The 21,656-nt window shown below is 42.4% G+C and overlaps 1 protein-coding gene across 2 annotated transcripts in view; it reads right to left on the minus strand.

Annotated features, from left to right (window-relative positions):
• Positions 1 to 7,860, minus strand: part of Sec22a (SEC22 homolog A, vesicle trafficking protein) — a 60,042-nt gene extending 52,182 nt beyond the window's left edge. Inside the window, exons 1-2 of one of the 2 annotated variants that reach the window (XM_052740437.1) lie at positions 7,769 to 7,860; positions 1,429 to 1,627 (exon numbers count right to left, since the gene is read on the minus strand). In XM_052740437.1, the coding sequence (XP_052596397.1) occupies positions 1,429 to 1,610 (182 nt within the window). In that variant the 5' untranslated portion in view covers positions 1,611 to 1,627; positions 7,769 to 7,860. The other variant, XM_052740436.1, reaches the window with a different exon arrangement.
• Between the last annotated feature and the right edge of the window lie 13,796 nt (positions 7,861 to 21,656).

Below are 21,656 nucleotides of genomic sequence, written 5' to 3' on the forward strand. Positions count from 1 at the left end.
TCAAATCTTCATCCACTAGCACCAAGTCAAACAACTTAGCACACCTGCCATGCAGCATCTCACACACACACTGCTTCTTCTGCCTCCCTTCCCTACACTTGGATGTGATGCCTTGTCCTGCCTTAGGTGGATTTTAACTCCAACACATAGTGTCTTAATAATAAAGCTCTTTGCTTACATACCCTACACGGACCTTGTGATTATCTGGCTTCATTCTATGTTCATAATTAGCATCATGGACCCCCAAGTTAACTGTTCTCTAATTGTTTCATATGGATGCTGTCCAAAGTGGTCTCATGTGTTTCCACAGCAATTACAAATCATAAACTGACTACCAAATCTAAATCCCCCCACTTGTGCTCTTCAGGCTCATACATCCAGCTGACCGTGCCCCTCGGATGGCTAATGAGCATCTCAGACCTAATATGTCCAAACAGAACTCTTACCAATGGAATGCAATTAACCTCTCCAGTCTTCTCATTTTAGCCCCATTATGCATGCGGTTTCTAAGGCCAAAAATCTACATACGATTCTTATCTTTTTCCTTCACATTCTTAGAGCCTATCAGGACCATGTATGGGTGTTAGGCCAAAATGTAGCCCGAATCGAACTAGTCCTCTTCATTAACACCAGTTCAAGTTGCAGTCATCATCTCTAACCCTCTCTTCTACCCATCACCCTGTTCCCACTCAGTCTCCCTTACAGTCTGCTCTCGAGAGTGGCTAGTACAACCTACTCAGAGCCCAAACCAGATCACACAATCCTCCAGCATAAAATTCCCCCAACAGCTTCCTATGGCATTAGGATTAATAAAGCAACAGCCTCCCATGGCCTTGAGGACCCTAGCCTGTCCCATTCCTGTCTTTCTAACTCCCCACACCGCTTCAGCACCACTGGCTTTACTTCTATCTTCTAAGAGGTATCAAGGGCTCCTCGACTAGCTGTTGCTCCAGCCTCACTCCTCATGCAGAGGATCCTTCATATAACTGCCTTCTTTCACAAATACCAATCTTCCTGAAGGACTCCATCACCACAGAGTCAAGTCACACTCTATCCTGTCACTCAGTCTTAAAGGACAGATGGATAATTTGCCCTCCCAGTAGGATAAAACTTTAATTTCTAGCATTTTCCATTACAATTTGCCTGCTACAGTCTTGAGCATGTAAAAACTCTAATACTTATTGAGCAAATTATAGGAAGTATTATCTGTAAAAATACTATAAAGTCTTCTAAAGCCAGAAAAAAACCCAGAGAATCTGCAGAAAAGGCTGATAGCATGACCACTACTTAGCAACATTCAGAACATGACTGTTGACTTGCATGCTCTCCTGAGTTAATAAAACATGCATTTCTATTGCAACCATTTAAATTTCACTAAAATGACAACCTCTAGGCAAATGACTCTAATGAAACAAACTGAGGTCTTACTTAATGTTGTAATGTCCAGTTTTCAGTGTACATCTATCAGGAAGTTGAGCAAGTTTCCTCGAGAGCATTTTAAAGTACTTTCTGCACTCCTGCATCCCCGTGCTCTGCTCATAGTCAGTCGATGCAGACAGCGGCAGCCCATCTCTGACACGAATGACTGAGGCAGATAAAATCATAGACATTTCAACCCACAGAAGACCTAAAACAAAATGAAAAATTTGGATTAAATAAAAATCAAGGCTCAAGCTGGAAAGCATTTACAAAACTTTCTAAATTAGTAATAATCAGAGCATTAGTTAATGACACAATATATTTCAACAACCTTTCACTTAACAAGCTTTTTAAAAACATATTTTTATTTTATATATATGAGTGTTTGCCTATATGTGTGTATGTGTACCATGTGCATGCCTGGTGCCCTCAGAAAACAGAGAGCTCATTGGTATGTTAGAACTGAAGTTACAGATAGTTGTGAGCAGTGACGTGGGTACTGGAGTCTTCAGCAAGAGCAACAAGTGCCCTTAACCATTGATCCATCTCTTCAGCCCCCAAACAAGCTTTTGAAAATAACATTTGCCAGCTAGGGAGATGCTGAGTGGGTAACACTTGCAGGGCAAGCCATCTGATGACATGAGTTTGGCTTCTAGAACACATGAAAAATTGAGACATGGCTATATGAGTAAATACCTGTAATCCCTGAGGGCTCCTACAGTTGATGGGAGTTGAAAACAGAAGAATCAGAAGCTCTGAGGCCAGCTAGCCTGGTATATACAGCAGTGAACAAGAAACCCTGTACCAAACAAGGTGGGAATGCAAGAACCAATACCTTAGATCAGTGGTCTTCAACCTTCCAATGCTATCTATGACCTTTTAATACAGTTCTTCATGTGGTGACCCCCAACCATAACACTGTTTTCATTGCTACTTCAAAATTGCAGTTTTGCTACTGTTATGAATTGTAATGTAAACATCTGTTTTCCAATGTTTTAGGCAACCCCTGTGAAAGGGTCCTTTGATCCCCAAAGGGTTTGTGACCCACAGATTGAGAAGCACTGTCTTAGTTATCCTTTGGCACATACACTGTGGCACACATAGGCTTCACCCCTACTGGCCAGTGTTCATAGTGCTCGAAGGTGCTATACAGGCTTCTGGAGAAAGGTAACAATTTCACCCAGCTATGAACCCTGTAAGCTCTAATAATGAACTCCCTCCAAGTTATGCCCAGAGGTACAATAGTGGCAGAATGTTATGGAAGTAACCAATCTTTTCTTTAAATTGAATTTACGGTCCACTCCATGAAATGGTACCCATACCTGACAGTGTTAATGAAGGCAAGAACCTAAGACTGGATAGGCCATGGGGAGTAGAGGAATACCTACTACTACTGTTCTTTTAAATGGATACTGAAGTAAAAAACCTCTATACCCACAAGAGCATCACTCAACCCTCATCAGAGGAGCTGCTTCTAACACAGAGACCCACAACTGGACACTGTGCAGAAAGTGAGAGGTTTTGGTGCACTCAGCCCTAAATGGGATGTCTTTATCATACCTGTCTCCTCAAGGCTCAGGGATCTATGTAGAAGAGGATGGGGGTGGGAAGGTGTGAAAGCCAGCGGTGGAGGATGACTTCAAGAAAGTAACATTTTCCAGATACAACAGGGCAGATGTACATATGGAGCTCAAAGAGACTGTGACAGCATATGCAGGACTGCACAAACTCAAGCCAGACAAAATCCTGCCAAGAAGCTCAGAGCAATCCATAGTTGCTGGTAAAAGGAGACTTGGTTTCATTTTCTTCAATGGGGTCAACACTGAGCACACATCAAATAAACTCCAGGCAAGGCCCATGCTCAGGAACACAAATGGGACTCCTTGGGGGTTTTGTTGGTGTTGTTTTGGTTTTTAGTGTTTTTCGTTTGTTTGTTTGTTTGTTTTTCTGGTTTTTTTTTTTTTTTTTTTTTTTTTTTTGGTTTTTCGAGACAGGGTTTCTCTGTGTAGCTTTGCGCCTTTCCTGGAACTCACTTGGTAGCCCAGGCTGGCCTCGAACTCACAGAGATCCGCCTGGCTCTGCCTCCCGAGTGCTGGGATTAAAGGCGTGCGCCACCACTGCCCGGCTTGTTTGTTTTTTGAGAGAGAAAGAAGCTCAGTGTGGTGGTACATGCCACTAATCCCAGCACTCAGAAGGCAGAGGCAGTCAGACCTCTGAATTTGAGGCCAGCCTGGACTACAGATCAAGTTCCAGGACAGCCAGGGCTCCACAGGGAAACACTATGTCGAAGAGAGACACAGGAAGAGAGACAGAGAACATGAAGTAAGGAAGTGGGGGAGGACCTGAAAAAAGGAAGAGGGGCAGGGAAAAAATATGGTCAAAATATATTGCATGAAATTCTCACAGAATAAATTAAAAAATAAAATAAAATTGAGAGTTAAAAAATAAAAGCATTAGTCATAATTAATTATTGGTGATTGATTTAGAGACATTGTCTTGCTATGAGCCCTCGCTGGCCTCAAACTCACTATGTAGCCCAAGCTGGCCTCAAACTCACAAAAGGCCTCTTGACTCAGCCTCCTGGGTCAACTGAGCTTACAGGTGGGTACCACTATGCTCAGCAGTAAATTTAAATTAACCTTACCCCAATGAAAATAATCATAAATTGAGATAAAAATTTAAAAGGATACCATTATAATCAAATTATTTAAAATAATCTAAAAATCCAATGTATGATGACAATGAAGTAAATAAATTATAGTATTCCCATGTAACAGAATACAGTGCAGCAACTCAGCTTTCCAAAAATAAAAAGTTTATAATGTGTTAAATCCTGACATGATAAGTTAACTTTTTTTTGTTTTTGTTTTTGTTTTTCGAGACAGGGTTTCTCTGTGTAGCTTTGCGCCTTTCCTGGATCTCGCTCTGTAGACCAGGCTGGCCTCGAACTCACAAAGATCCGCCTGCCTCTGCCTCCCGAGTGCTGGGATTAAAGGCGTGCACCACCACCGCCCGGCGATAAGTTAACTTTTTAACGCAGGATAAAGACTGCTATTTAACCAGATAAAGTGACACTTAACTATAATCTTAACATTTAGGAGGACAGAAAAAGAAGGATCATGAGTTGGAAGCCAGGCTGGGCTATATCACAAGACCCTGTCTCAAAAACACTTTTCAGACAAACATGTATTTAGGGATTCCTAATAAACAGAATAAAGAAATAGGTTTCTAGTAAAAAGAAGCAGAACACAGCAGTCAAATCTCTAAAAGGCTGTCAGAGGGCTGTTTCTACTTATCAGTAGATAAAAATAGTTTTCTATGGAGAAAAAGTTAACCCCCTTCCCCTGCCCAGAGTAACTTTATTTATCATGCAAACCAATTAAGGAGAAAAAAAAAGAACAGCAAGAACCACAAAGAGAAACAGCTAGGATAAATATCCAATGAACAATGACACTTTAACTACTTTATGACAGACTCTAATCACCTTAGGGTAAACAGTCTCTTCCAACTTCAAAATCATACGGCCCTTTTTAAAAGTTTGACTTTGGATTCTTATAGGAGTATATTAAAAAACAACAACAACAAAACTGAATTGTGCCTGCATGGAGGCCAAGCTGGGGCTAGCTCGTACTTAAGAACCAGGCACTGTGCACTGGGAAAACCAAGGAAGAACGATGGGACTACGGAAAGCAAGAGGGAAGCTTTGGGAAGGATAACAGCTTTTTCCTATCAGGGCCATAGATACATTTTCCAGGCACTGCTCCTCTTTTCCTCACTTTTAACAAAAAGAAAACTTTAGAGCTGCCTTTAGATAACAGAAACCTCACAGAAAGCCCAAGGAGTGCTCGGCATTTCCTTCCAGCGGAACTGTAGAGGAAAGAGTTCAAATTAGAATCTAGGGAGAGCCGCAAAGACTAAGGAACATCCCCAAACATCAAGTATCACTTTCAGGATGCTTACCTTATCTGCATCTCACCTGTACTATTTCTTATTTACCAAATATCAATCTCTCAACTGGCTGCCCTATATTTTTAACAATATCTACAAAATCAGTTTTGAGACATTAGGGATTTTTTCCCTAAACCTAAATTAAAATAAGTAAATTTTTGTTCTATTTATATGTGTATTAAATATTTTGGAGGCTTGCTTTTAAATTGTTCCTTCTGCTTACCAAATCATCTTATACTAATGACAGCACCAAAGTTTGGAAAAACTAACTTGTTACATATCATTTTCTTAACTTGATAATTGCTGAAATCAGTGAGAATTAGAAGCGAGTAATTTGAGAATTGGCTGCATAATTGTGATGCAAAGGGTGGAGTCAGATTGACTGAACTTAATTGACCATATTAACCGCGATGCTCAGACTGGGAGAGTGAATGAAGAGAAAGGGGTACCAAGGACTACCAGAACTTACTGTGATGTTTTATCTGTACTGCCTTCCTCATCAGCAGTCCTTGCTGCTGGCTTCTACTGTGAGCACCTGCACTACACACTATGTGTAAAACCTCAAGCTCCACAACAGAATATACCCACAACTAGAGACAGGGATCCCTAGAACTTAACTGAAGACTAGGCAAGCTGGGTAATCCCAAAAGAGATGGGATCTCCCAGGCAGGCCGGCTAGCTGGACTGGCTGAAACTGGCAAGCTCCAGGTTAAAAAAAAAAAAAAAAAAAGACACCACCTCAATTAAGTGGAGGGCAATCAGAGAAGACACAGGAAATTAACACCCAACCTTCTACACACCTGCACACACTAGTGTGCCAACACATTGAATACATACAGGCATACACATGCACACAATGTGAGAAATAATACATAAATAAAAGTCATATGTCCAGATTTAAATTCAGGCTCTACCACATACCTGTCACGTTACTTTGACTTAAGCTTTGCTTTCCAAATCTCACTTTCCTGACTTCTGAACTATGGCTACTAGTAGACCCTAGCTTATGAGGTTCTTTTTAAGCCTCTACCTCCTACACTCATGAGAAGCACCTGGCACTACCTGTGATCTACTAAAAATTCTATTTAAGTGTTTTGCTGTGCTTACGACTGACAGGTTACCTATGCCCTATAGACCAAGCATTTCACACACCTCATGTGAGCCTTCCAGGAACCTGTGAGGTTAGGTATTAGTTTCATTCTGCTCTGGAGGAAACACAAGTCCCAAGAGTTTAAGGCATTTGTTCAACTCCTAGACGAATAAGTAGGGGGTCTGATTCTAACAACGCCATGAAACATTGCCTCTAAACATATCCAAACTTCTTAACTACACGGAGAGGTAAGTCTCTTTGATAGTTCATTTTCATACACCAGCCTGAAACAAACTTTAAGCGGTCTCTAAAAATCAAGCACTAAACCGATGTAATCATCTTAAGTGGGAAAAGCCCGATGCTTCAATCACTTTGGACATGGTCACGGCTGTCAGATTCAGCTCTGACTCTTCCGCTACACACCAGAAGTTCTAAGAAATGTTTGAGATACCGCCTAACTTCTCAAAGTGCTGGCAAATGAGTGGGTACCAGTAACAGGGAATGTGATTCCGTTTTTTAAAAACAGGTGTTCTGCTCATCAGCTGGGATTCGATCAGGTCTAGCGCGGCCCACGAACACCGGGCTCTGCCCTAAGATAAGCACAGGAGGGGCGGGTTCTGAAGAGTTCCACCTGCTCCAGGTGATGCTGATCCCGGAAGCTAAGCAGCAGGCGACCAAGTCGTAAGCTGCTTTTACTGACAGAGAGATTCAGGCAAGCTCCAGCTTGGCCTCCTCCGGAGATCCCCACTTGTGGAGCCAATTTGCTCAGGGCTCTTTTCGGCCACACAGTGTCGCAAAGTACCATTAAACAGGACCTCAAGGGGTTTCCCAGAGCCAACGTGGGCGATCTCCAACCTCAGTGCCCATTCAGACTCCACAAATCGCAGGGTATGCCACTGGGACAAGCTACCCCGCCCCAAAGGAACTAGGAATGCCACCTCAAGCTCTCTCGGGCCACCGACAAGCCCGGGTGAATCCGTGTGCTTCTGACATCTGGGGCCAGGGAGTCCTCTTCCTGGCTGCCCCGGGATGCCCGCACTCCCCATCAGTCGCCCCTAGTCCGGCCGCCCATCCTGGGACAGGCCTGGCCAAACAGCAACCGCCGTCCGCGCGGCTAGCAGCCCTAGGTCGCAGCGACCCGGGAACCCGCACACTCGCCCTTCTAAGCTCCGCGGCCTCCGCGGCCACCGCCGCCCAGCTCCGGCTCGGGCAGTACCGGTCAGGCCGAGACGGAACGCCGAGCGCGGCGCGAGCGGCCGGGCAGGGATCCCGGAGACCCTGAGGAGGCTGGAAAGAGGGGCCGGGCCGTACCTGTCGCGCTGGGACCCGCCGCTCCGAGTGACGCGCCACGCAGTGCATTGTGGGGCCGGGAGTGGCCTCCCAGCGGGGTTGCCCGCGTCCAACGTGGCTGGTGAGGGCGGAGCTCGCGCGGGCCAATCGGGCTCCGTGGGAAGCACCCAGTGACCCGCCCCCTTCCTAGGCCCGCCCTATCCCCGCCCCCTCCAGCGGAGATTGGCAGGTTCTCATGCACCTGCACCAAGAGAATGCCAAGTCTCCTGAGGACAGAATTATGCTGTCCCTGGGAAATAAGGCTAATCTCCTTCACCTGCTGCTTTGTGTCTGGCAGCGGTTTCTCTCATGCGCCACTCGGGACGGAGGAAAAGCCCTCTCTGGTGAACAGGGAAAGGACCTTCCCCCATCAGCTACTACACAAAGAAACTTTCCAAGACAGACAAATGACAGAGGCTGGCCCCAATAGCACCCCCTCCCAGCCTTCGCGAGGTCATGTATTATTAAACAAGCGCATACTGAATGTCTATCAAGTGGCAAGCAGCATGTTAAGCATGTTATACAGAAATGTACGCAGCACTCCTTTTAAGGTGTAATAGGATCAAAAGGCATTAGAGTAAAATTGTTACGGAAATATACCTTGTCAGTAATGTATATTTTATGTTGGTATAGTGAAGAAAAATTAATAGGTGCAATGATTAATTAATTGTGGACTGTCAGGAAGAACTCCCTGAATAAGTGTCTTTTAAGGCCAAGGCATATTAAGGGACCTTTAAGAATGTTCTAGGCCCAGGAAACATGATTTATGAGAGTTTGGGTTGTTCTAGGGGGGCTGGTTGATGTCTGTCAGCTCCATACAAACCTTCACATAGCTAGAAGAGGGGATCTTAATTGAGAAAATGCCTCCGTAAAATTGGCCTGGGGGCAAGTCTGTTGGACCTTCCCTTGATTGATGATTGATAGAAGAGGGCCCAGCCCAATGGGGGCGGTGCCACACCAGGGCAGGCAGTCCTGGGTTGTGCAAGAAAGCAGGCTGAGCAGTAAGCAGCACTCCTCCATGATGTCTACTTCAGTTCCTTCCTCCAGATTCCTACCTTGAGTTCCTGCCCTCGATTCCTTTCACGGATAAAATAAATCCTTTCCACCCCAAGTTGCTTTTGGTCACTGTGTTTAATCTCAGCAATAGAAATCCTAAAACAGGGAGTATGTAGGAGCAAGAAGTTTAGGCTGAGATGAGACAAGGGCTAAACTCTCTTTGGCTACTTTATACAGTTCAGACTGTAATCAGCAACATAAGATTAATGAGGAGCTAATCGAGACTGTTAATTAGGATCCGATTTACATATTTTAAAACCCATTCTGCTGGTTATGGGGAATAGATTGTTGGAGGGCAAGAAGGGTCACTGGTGGGCAGTTTGGAGGCAGTTGTATTGGTCAAGGCTACAAATGATGGTGCCTTAATTTAAGATAATGGCAATAGAGGCAGAAAGATGGATAATTTCAAGATATGAATAAATCATAGGTGGGATTCATAGGACTTAATGGACTGATTTTCTGGAGCAGGTATAAAAAAAAAGAGGACTATTAAAGATGGCTTCCTAGGTAACTAGATGGGTTAAGAGGCCATTTAGATTCACAAGAAGTAGCACATGTGTGAGGCTATGTTAAATTTGAGAAACCTGTAAATGAGAATGTCAAGAGGCAGTTTAGGATAAGTATGCCTAGGGCTCAGAGGGAAGATCTGTACTAATTGCATTTGCCGGTTCTTAGTATGAATTAACATAGAATTCCACTCTGAGATATACTTTCAACAGAAATGTATTCATATAGATACAAATGTCTTTGGAGTAAATAGATGATAGGCTATTCACATAGCATAAGGAAAAAGAACAAACAATCCATAGCTATATACAAATCACAAGACTGGACTAAGCCATACACAAAAACACATGTTACATGACTCCACTTATATAATATTTAAAAAACACTATATAGTTATCAAAGGCAGGATGATGGTTCCCCTTGGGTGGGATTAATATTTGAAATGGAAAATTGGTGTTCTTCTTGATCTGGACACTGGTTATTCATTGTGACCAATTAACAAAACTTCCTGAAGCTGTATGCTTGTGATATATGTAAATTTTGGTGTATAAAGTTTGTATCTTTAAAGTGATAAAGGTAATTCAGACACATATATGCCACTATTATCAGACTAAGTCTCGAAGCATGATCAAAAGAAAATAAGACCACGTCCGAGAAACAAGGGCTTGCAGGTATTTTCCAATTCCAGCATAGTTGCATTGTGTGCATAGAAAGAAACCAACAGGTTGATCCTCCAGATTTCCCCAGATTGCTTTCTGGGGTTAATTATGGAAGCAGAGGCTAGAAGGAAGCCAGGCAAAGTTCCAGCCCTATGGTAAGGCAGTGACGGAAATTAGAATTAAAAGAGCTTTAATTTGAGAGCAGAATACCAGAGAAAATGCACCAGAAGTATACATAAGGGTTCCCTTGGATTTTCATGTGGTCTTAAGAAGCAGCTCTGAGATTGGGAAATAGCAACTGCTGGGAAATGTATACTGAAACAACTGCAAGAGCTTCCAGGGAGTTTGGAAACGCTCAAGTTCTGACTAATTAGGCCGGAAAAAAAAATCATTAGAAACCTAAAGCATTTCGTAGAGAGACCTAAGACAAGCCACACTTTGGAAATGAGGCTAAAAGTGTTCTTCCAGTAATTCAAGTACTACCAGAAATTTAAGTCTTAAAAGAGAGAACAGGACTGGAGGGGTAACTCAGAAGTTAAGAACACTCTGTTCTTGCAGAGGACCTAGGTTTTGGTTCCCAGCACCCACATGGCGGTTTTGCTTTGAAGCAGTTTAGACACTGCCAAAAGTCAGAAAACAAAACACAACAACAACAACAACAACAACAACAACCACAAAACAGGAAGGACTGGAGAGATGGCTCAGCCTGTATAGGCTCTTGCTGTGAAAGCTTAATGGCTTGGGTTAGAACCTTGGGACCCAAACCTTGGGACCCACGTAAAGGAGAGAACTAACTCCACAAGTTGTCCTCTGACCTACACACACACACACACACACACACACACACACACACACACACACACACACAGCGGCACAAACATACACACGATGTACATGCATACTAATGATACTAATGTAAACTGGGCCTGGTGGCACATCCCTTTAATCCTAGCACTTGGAAAGCAGAGGTAAGCAGGTCTTTGTGAGTTGCAGAGCCTGGTCTACATAGTGAATTCCAGACCAGCTAGGTCTACATAGTGAGATCGTGTCTCAACACAAACAAACAAACAAACAAATAACACTAGAAACTACCAAAGAAACAGAGCCACATTGCAAATAGAATCCAAAGATAACAAGTAATACTGACTTCACACTTCACATCAGAAAGAAAGGAAGTCAAACAGTATAGAACAAAATCTAAAGTTCTGAAAAACACGGTCAACTTCAGATTTGTTCTCTGACAAAATTCCCTCAAAAAATGAGTAGGAAATAAAGACATGTTCTGGCAAACAAAAAAAATGAGAGAATTTGTTGTTAACAATATCTGAAATTCAATGAATGTTAACATTGTCCAGACTAGGCATGGTGGCACACATATCAATCACAGTACCTGAGAGGTGGAGACAGGAGGATTGGGAGTTTGAGACCAACTTCAGCTACATACCCACCAGCTTTTAGAAAAGAAATAAAAGCTTTCAAATTAAATAAAAGTGACTCTAAATGGAAACTAAAAAAGAGTCCAAAATAGGGCTGGAGAGATGGCTCAGCAGTTAAGAGAACTTGTTCTTGCAGAGGACCCGGGTGTAGCATGAATCTTAGAGAGTCTTATTAATAAAATCAAACCCGGGGCCAGTTATTGGGGTGAAATGCTGGATGGTCAGAGAGACAGAACAAGCCACAGCTAACCTCACCTGGCCAACTTCTCAGCTGGTCTTGTTTCCTCAGACTGGAAGCCTCTGTGTCCTCATATCTGAATGGCTCTCAGCTGAACTGCTGCTAGAAGCCTGAAAGCTTAACCAGCCAAATGCTTCTAGTTTCTGGTCCTCACGCCTTATATACCTTTCTGCTTTCTACCACCACTCCCTGGGATTAAAGGCTCGATTTCTGGGATTAAAGGCGTGTGTCACCATGCCTGGCTGTTTCCAATGTGGCCTTGAACTCACAGAGATCCAGAGGGATTTCTACCTCTGGAGTGCTAGGATTAAAGGTGTGAGTGCCACTATTTTCTAGCCTTTGTATCTAGTGGCTGTTCTGTCTCTGACCCCAGATAAGTTTATTAGGGTGCACAAAATATTTTGGGGAACACAATACCACCACACCAGGGTTCAATTCTCAGCACCCACATAGCAGCTCACAGCTATCCATAAATCCAGTTCCAAGGAATCCAATGCCCTAAAGACACCTCCACAGGCACCAGGAATGAACATAGTACACAGACATACATGTGAGCAAAATACCCATACACACAAAATAAATCAAAATAAATAAGAACCAAAATTAATCATGTGAAAATAACAATTACTATGCAAATTCATATAAAGATCTCTTTAGAATTTTTCCTTTTCTTTTTTAAAGATATATTTATTTTATTTATTATTTTATCCTCTATCTGCATGTACGCCTTTATTCCAGAAGAGGGCATCAGATCCCACTATAAATGGTTGTGAACCACCATGTGGTTGCTGGGAATTGAACTCAGGACCTCTGGAAGAGCACCTCTGAGCTAACTATCCAGCCCTAGAATTTTTTCTAATATAATCATCCATGTGAAATAAATCATACATCAACATCCTCACAATGGAAGGGATAAGATATCTGTAGCTCAGCATCAGTGGAAACCAGATCCAGGACCACTAGGGCCTTGTAACCCAAAGACGCTCAAGTCCTTTATATAAAATGTGCACATCCTGCCGGGCAGTGGTGGCGCACGCCTTTAATCCCAGCACTCGGGAGGCAGAGCCAGGCGGATCTCTGTGAGTTCGAGGCCAGCCTGGACTACTAAGTGAGTTCCAGGAAAGGCGCAAAGCTACACAGAGAAACCCTGTCTTGAAAAACCAAAAAAAAAAAAAAAAAAAAAAAAGTGCACATCCTCTTTATTGTTATAGAATATTATTTTAATATGTGTTACATTTGTTTATGCTGTGGAACATTTGTTTAATGATGCAAAGATGTGTTGCATTCTTTTATGTTGCATTTGTTTAACTCTGTGAAGCTGTGTTACTCTGCCTGTCTAAAACACCTGATGGTCTAATAAAGAGCTGAACAGCCAATAGCAATGCAGGAGAAAGGATAGGCGGGGCTGGCAGGCAGAAAGAATAAATAGAAGGAGAAATCTGAAAGGAGGATCAGACAGACGCAGAATAAGAAGGAAAGAAAAGATATACAGAAATAGAAAAAGGTAAAAGCCCAGAGACAAAAGATAGATGGAATAATTTAAGTTAAGGAAAGCTGGCTAGAAACTAAGCCAAGATAAGGCTGGTCATTCATAAGTAAGAATAAGCTCTGTGTGTGGTTTATTTGGGAGCTGGGTGGTGGGCTCCCAAAGAGCAAAGAACGAAGAGTAAAAACAACTACTTACACAAGGGTACAGGGCCCACAAGCATGGACATCTTACTGATACAAAGTTCTTATGACACACATAAAGTGATATAATACGATTTGAATATGGGATATGATACAAGGAAAATAGAGGTAGCCAAAAGCTTATTAGTTGTTCAAAATGGAGTGCCAGAGGCTAGAGATATGGTTTAGAGGTCAAGAGCACTTGTTGCTCTTGCACAGGACCTGGGTTCAGTTCCCAGCAACCTCATGTCAGCTAGCAATCATCTGTAGCTCCAGATTCAGAGGATCTGATGCCCTTTTCTGGCTTCCTTAGACTGTACACAAACATGCAGACAAAATACCCATACCCATAAAATAAAAATAAATCTTTGCTTTCATGGAGTACCATAAATAAGTCAAAAGGAGACAAGAATGTTGGTCATGGTGGTTCATGCTTGGAATCCCAGCACTCGGGAGGCTGAGCAGGAAGGAGGTCTTTAGCACGAATCTTAAAAGGTCTTATTAAATAAAAACAAACCTGGGGCCAGGTATTGGGGTGAACGCTGAAAGATCAGAGAAGCAAAACAAGCCACAGCTACCTCACCTTGCCAATTCCTCAGCTGATCCTGTTTCCTCAGACTGGAAGCCTCTCAGTCTTCATCCAGAATAAATCTCAGCTGAACTGTTGCTCAAAAGCCTAAAAGCTTAACCAGCTCTAGTTTCTGGTTTTCACGCCTTATATACCTTTCTGCTTTCTCCCATCACTTCCTGGGATTAAAGGCGTGAGTCACCATGCCTGGCTGTTTCTAGTGTGGCTTTGAACTCACATAGATCCATCCAGATCTCTCCTAAATGATAGGATTAAAGGCGTATGTGCCACCATTTTCTGGCCTCTATGTCTATCTAGTGACTGTTCTGTCCTCTGACCCCAGATAAGTTTATTAGGATGTACAATATATTGGGGACACAATATATCACCACAGAGATCACAAGTTCAAGGCCAGCCTTGGCTATACAGTGAGCTCTAGGCCACCCTAAGTTACACAGTGCAAACCCTACCCCCTTCCTCTCAAAAATAAAATAGGGAAAACTGGAGCAAAACCCAATTTGAGCAGATATCAATAGGATACATTCAATCTCAGCCATATGGTCAGTTTATATGAAGTGTAAAAGCCCTCAACACTTCAAGTAAAAGGCAAATATTATCATGTTTTATTTTTTAAAGGCACAACCCAACTCATACTCTCTACAAGAGGTCTGCTTTAACAATTACAGCATAGCCATGTTAACAATGAGAAGAGTTGTTTTTTTTTTTTTTTTTTTTTTTTTTTTTTTTTTTTTTTTTTTGGTTTTTTCGAGACAGGGTTTCTCTGTGTAGCTTTGCGCCTTTCCTGGAACTCGCTTTGGAGACCAGGCTGGCCTCGAACCCACAAAGATCCACCTGCCTCTGCCTCCCGAGTGCTGGGATTAAAGGCGTGCGCCACCACCGCCCGGCGAGAAGAGTTTTAAAAAAAGAAAAACCCCATAGCTAAACAAAATAAAGTCGAAATAGCTGCATTAATGCCAAAGTGGACATGAGAACTGGGAATACTATCAAAGTCGAAGAGTGATGTTTTGTAACGATATCAAAAGAAAAGCGCATAGAACAGACACCAATAAATTGAGAGGAGAAACAGATACACTCCTGATTATTGATGGAGATTTCAGCATGCTTCCTTCTCCAGTGACGGAGGAAGTAGAGGAAAGGCAGCAAGGACACAAAAGATGAGCATTTTACCATGGTGGCATTCACGGGATACTTCACTAGACAACAGCAGAACTCAGACCCTTTTCAGGTGCACATAGGATATTCACCAAGGAAGATCACAGTCTGGGCCACAAATAATTTTAGGAAACATGTATAAAAGGCACATTCTTCGACAGGGGTTTCAGATAATACAAGCATATGCATTTCTTAGGGGTTATTGAATGACCCTGTGATTTTCTTTTTTAAACATTTTCAATTGTGGGCTAGGCAGTGTTGACATACGCCTCTAATCCCAGCACTTGGGAAGCAGAGGCAGGTGGATCTCTGTGAGTTCGAGGCCAGCCTGGTCTACAGAGCAAGATCCAGGACAGACACCAAAACTACACGGAAAAAAAAAAAAACCCTCTTATTTTTAATTCCTTTTCCTAACTCAAGAGACCCGGCTTGTATTTTCTCAGTGTATGTGCTCATTTGCTCAGTCCTAGAAAATACAGAAAAGAGTTTCAGAATTGCTAATTAGAGTTCAGGAATTATGAGTCTTTTTATTTATTTATTTATTAAAGGCGTGTGCCTCCACCACCCGGCAGCAAAAATAAGAGTTTTTAAATGCCACCTTAGGTAAAGAAACCAGACATTGGAGGTGGTGCCGTATTCTCAGGGCTAAAGAAGAGGAAGGACCGTGTGAGTCTGGGTCATTGTGTGTCAAAAAGCAGGGAAATGACAACAAATGACGGAGACATATCAGAGGCCTCTTAAAGGACCTTTCACGGCTCAGATCTTGGACAATGTGAACATTTACTAAAATAACAGTTGCAATGTTTATAAACCACCGAATGGGGTAGACATCGTAACTACCACAGTCTCAGGGAGGTGCTTCAACTCACTTGTCCAGGAATGAAGTGGCCCTCTCTTCCCGAGGGAAAACTTTGAGAAGGGGAGGTAGTAAGATGGACTAGAGCTAACACAAGTGGTACAGTCTGGAGAATCATCTAGGTTGACTGTCGATGCCCTCCAGATTCACAATCTGAAGTTCTGATCCCACTGTGAGGGTAGTTGGGGACTGTATGTTTGGGAGGTAATGGAGGCTAGGTTAGGTACTGAGGATGGGACCTGTCTTAGGGTTCTCTAATGCTGTGAAGAGACACCATGACCTTATAAAGAACTCTTATAAAGAAAATATTTAATTAGGATTGGGTTGCTTACAGTTTCAGAGGTTCAGTCCACTATCATCATGATGGGGAGCATGATGGAATGCAGGCAGGTGTGGGGCTGGAGCTGGAAGTGCTACATCTTGCAGGCAACTGACTATCACACTAAGTGAAGCTAGAGCATGAGATCTCAAAGCTCACCCCCACAGTGACACACTTCCTCCAACAAAGCCACACCTCCTAATAGTGCCACTCCCTTTGGGGGCCATTTTCTTTCAAACCACCACAGGACCTTTATGATAAGTGCCCTTAAAAAAAAGAGGAAGAGATCTGGTAAGATGGCTCAACACAGAAAGGCTGAGGGTTCAAGTCCCAGCACCACGTGGTGGCTCACAACCATATGTAACCCCAGTTCCAGGGACTCCAACAGGTACACATGAGGTATACATACATGAATGCAGGCAAAACATTGATACACATAAAGTAAAATAAATAAATTTAAAAATAGCGTGCTCTATAACTGTAGAAAAATTCAACCAGGAAACAATTATAAAGCAACTATAAGAAAATAAAGCATTAGCTTTGGACAAAGAAGGGTTTCAGAGCCTGAATAAAATGAAAAAAAAAACTCTTAAAAAATAAGATAATACCTCAGAGGAAATAAAGTATAAAACATGTTTACATTTTTTAAAAGCCAGGTGGTGGTACATGCCTTTAATCCCAGAACTTGGGAGGCAGAGGCAAGTGGATCTCTGTGAATTCAAGGCCAGTCTGGTCTACAGGGAGAGGTCGGAGACAGCCAGGGCTGTTACACAGAGAAACCTGTCTTGTAGAAAGAAAGAAAAAAAGAAAAGATGAACTCAATTAAAATTTAGGTAACAAACTGAGGGAATAGAGGTGAACTGTGACAAGGAATGCCAGTATGTTAATGAACGAATATAGAACACGCTCATTGCAAATAGACAAGGGACCTGGAAAGAGCATTTAGAAAGAATCTTTAAGTGGCCAACAAATATTTAATGAGAATTAAAGAGAAATTAAATATCCTTCCCTTCCAGTGGGAGTTTTGTTTCAGAATAAACAAGCCTCTCCAGGTGAGGAGGGACAGCTGTACTTAATAGAACAATGGTATATACAGGAAATACAGAATGAGAAAAATCATCATTTCTGAGCCAAATAAAAACATCGCTTTAGATAGAAATTGGCTATCGGTGGTAAAGTCATTAGGAGAATGGTAAATGCACAAAGGACAGTCTTGAAGTGCTAATGTACACCGTACTGATTCCTGTCCAGTCCCTAAAGGGAAACCCCCCTGCACAGTTCAAAGGGCACCACAGCATCACTAATGACTGAACAATGAGATATTGTCAGGCTCCTTAAGGTGTGAGAGTCTGGCAGGGAAGTGAGAGAAATTAATACTCTCGGTGTTTGCACAAAGCTATCACACAAGCAAAGCAAAAGTAACTCAGCAAGGTCATTTCTTTTTTGCAAAAAGGCAAACCAAACCCAAACTGAGCTAGCTCACACACACTCAGCCAAGACAGCCTCTTTCATCCCTTACAGAGGCAGTGACTGTGTCCCATCCAATTGGTGGGAACTGGACTTCAAAATCCAATGTGATTGGCTAATCTGTGGGAAGGAGGAAGAGATTCAGCAAATAGGGGCCCTTGTAGGGCTTAACAACCTTTAACAGAAGAAAAAAAAAAAAGAAAGAAACGCTTTTCTCACTTAGGGAGGGTCTAAAGGTAGCACAATTAACATAAAAGAAGCCAATTGGCAGAAGACTAAAGGCCTGTTCCCATCAGACCTGTGATGGACAGAGCATGTGTAAGAACAGAGCAGAACTTCCAAAAACCAGAACTGGCAGGCACTATGAAAATGACCTCCTAAAGCAGTGGTCCTCAACCTGTGGGTCGTGACCCACAAGAAGATCAGATAAAAAAGATCCTTTCACAGGCGTTGCATGTCAGATATCCTGCTTAACAAATATTTACATTATGAGTCATAATAGTGGCAGAATTACAGTTATGAAGTAGCAATGAAATAATTTTATGGCTGGGGGTCACCACAACATGAGGAACTGCATTAAAAGGTCACAGCATTAGGAAGGTTGAGAACCACTGCCCTAAAGGGTCAGCACTTAGTGGGCTTTTCCCAACATTTTAAATTTTAAGAGAAAAGACTGGGGGAAATGTGGCAAAGTACGTGTCAGTTTATTTCTAGAGAGTCATTCATGTTTTAATTTTCATCAATTTTTCCCATATTTTGCAAACTTTTGACAACAGATATTCTTTTTTTTTATTAGCAGGGAAGTTTTCTATATAAAAATGCCTTCCAAAGGGAGATGGCTCAGCAAATAACGCGCCTGTCACACAAGGATGGGGATGTGAGTTTGCAGCTCTAACGCCCACAGAGAATCCAAGTGTGGCAGAGTACTCCGAAACCTCAGCACTCATAGGGCAGAGACAGGTGGACCCAGGGTATTTACTGACAAGTGAGGTAGCTGAATGGACAAGCTCCAGGTTCAGTGAGAAACCCTGTGTGCAGAGCAATGGAGGAAGACACAATATTGACCTCTGGCCTCCACACACACACTGCTGTGGAATAATCTTTTTGTACACTGTGCAGATGTGTCACTCTGGTTGGTTTAATAAAGAGCTGAACAGCCGATATCCAAGCAGGATTTCCAGGCACAGAGGATGCTGGGAGGAAGAAAGGCAAAGTCGTGAGGAGACAGGGAGGAAACACGAGTTGAGGTAACAATCCAGAAGCCACATGGCAACATGTAAATTAATAGAAATGGGTTAAATTATAAGAGCCAGATAGAAACAAGCCTGAGCTATCAGCTGAGCTTTCATAATTAATAATAAGTCTCCATGTCATTATTTGGGAGTTGGCCAGTGGGACAGAGAAAGACTCCCTATACACTCATACACCTGTGCATGCAGTCACAGTCACTCACCAAACAAGAACAGAGAACCTAAATGAAAAAAGTTGACCTGATGTGGTGGTGGTGGGGGGGATGGATTGTGAAAGACAGAGTTGTAAAAGCCTGTCTCTGTAAAATTACATGCTGTGTTAACAACAGGAGTCATTTAGAATTGCTGTAAAAAATTATAATGTAGAAGCATATAAAGTCAAAACAGAAAAATCATCCCTCAGCTTTTGCAATTTTCCTTGCAATTTACTGGTTTAGTGGGTATTTTTCCATACACAGCTTTTTTTGGAAAATGAGATCAAATTCCCCCTATTATCCTACAACTTCCTTTAACAACATTTTGTGCACAGTCCTTCCTACCCCATCTGTCAGCATGGGGTTTATTCTTCTTAACAGTGGCAGATGATGGCACAGACGATCTGTAAGTTATTCAATCATTTCTATTAATGTATGTTTAGGTTCTTCCTCATGCCATCCAAAAGTCACAAATGCTTTTTGCTCAATGTATTTAGGTAGGACAGATTGTTGTCCTGGCAGTGGCTCCCAGTCTGGGACAGTGATTTCTCAACCTGTGGGTCGTGACACCTGGTGAGTTGAATGACCCTTTCATGGGGGTCACCTAAGACCATCGAAAAACACAGATATTTACATTATGATTCACAACAGTAGCAAAATGACAGTTATGAAGTAGCAATGAAAATAGTTTTATAGTTGGGGATCACCACAACACGAGGAGCTGTATTAAAGGGCCAGAGCAGGAGGAAAGTTGAGAACCACAGGTCTAAGGGTATGTAGAGTTAAAATTTAAAGCCACACCAATTGCTCTAAAAACTGTTATGCTAACTTGCACGGTCATTATATTGTCCTCGTTCCTCCACCCTTATAGACTGGTGTTACACTCATAGATTTGTGTCACCCTCATAGACTGGTGTCTTCAGGCTTTTAATCCCTCCATCTAACCAGTTCAAGCACTTGACTAACAAACAGTAAGCCTTGGGTTTGGTTCCCAGCATACCCTTATTCAGTTTGCTCCAAATGTAGTTTTTACATGATTAATGAGATTGGTAATTTTAAAGTATGTCTCTTGGGCAAATGTGTTCCCCATTTTATAACTTACCTCTTGCCCCATCCCTTTGCCTGAGCCCCATAAGATTACTGTGTAAGTTTCTTCTCCCTTTCTGGAATATTCCGACAAAGGCAGCTAAGAAAAGGGTTTGTCCAGCTCACAGCTCCAGCTTTAGGGGAACCGGTCACATTACGTCCATGACCTATAGCCCCTTATAAAATAATCATTCACAGGCTTATATTAATTACTGACTGTATGGCCTATGGCAGGCTTTTGGCTAGCTAGCTCTTTCATCTTAAATTAACCATTTCTATTTATCTATGTATCCCGTTCAAGTTTTCCACAATAAACAATAAGCCTTCCCAATAGCTGCTCAGGACCCTTAAGACCTGGGATGCACTATGCAGCTCGCTCTTTGCCTCCGCGTGGATTGGATGCTGAGCTCTTGGACCAGACAAATCAGCGTGGGACATAGCTCAGCTTTCCCAAACCCTACGATAAATCTCCCATGGTAGTGAGTTAACCCCCAAATAATTTCTTTTGCTCATTAAATAGACTCTGTGAATTTCTCCCATTAGTCCAGGACCTAGTCCTTGAAATGGTACCACCTTCTATGGACAGCTCTCCCTACCTCCATTAACAAAATCAAGACAACTCCCCAAAGTCAGGCCAAGATTCTCATCTCCCAGGTGATTCTAAATTCTGCCAAGTTAACAGTTAACACTAAGGGTCACCAGTACTATTAATCTGAGAAACCCCTAGATTTAAAATGGCTTCTTTAGGCTGGAGCCTGGTGGTACGGGTTTGCAATTCCAGCTACTTGAGAAGTTGAGGCAGGAAGACCATGAGTTCAAGGCATGCCCCGACTAGCTAGGCATGAGTAATTTACCAAGATTTTACACACACACACACACACACACACACACACACACACACACACACACACTGTCTTCAGATATTTCAAGTTCTGTTAACAAAGGATAAGATAGATCTATTCCAACTTCTTAGACTGTTGTTTTAATATTTACCTATTTAGATTCAAAGGTCCTAAAGATACATTGATGTTCTCTTAGGTTTTAAAAATAGATGCTCACGCCATACTTCCCGGATAAACTTATTGTCATAATTTTTCAGGTGAGGAATCAGAGCACGAAGCCTTGCGCCTAGTTAGTCCCAAAACGACCCAGCAGTAGATATGCATCTAGAGTCCATCGCTCCATCTTATTTTCCAATTATGTGCCCTGCACTTCCCTCCCTCGGTTCACTCCCCACCACAGTCTCGTTTACTGGAATAAAGAGCCAGTTAGTATTCATAGGTTCTATTCAAACACATAAATATGTAAGTTCGTGAAGGAGCGAACGGATTGTACTTTGGCTGTAAGTTATTTCTTGTTCCTGTTTACAAATAAGGCGTTAATTATTGTATAC

The sequence above is a fragment of the Peromyscus californicus genome, unplaced genomic scaffold, assembly GCF_007827085.1.
Source record: "Peromyscus californicus insignis strain IS unplaced genomic scaffold, ASM782708v3 Scaffold_16__1_contigs__length_79575227, whole genome shotgun sequence".
Taxonomy (NCBI): domain Eukaryota; kingdom Metazoa; phylum Chordata; class Mammalia; order Rodentia; family Cricetidae; genus Peromyscus; species Peromyscus californicus.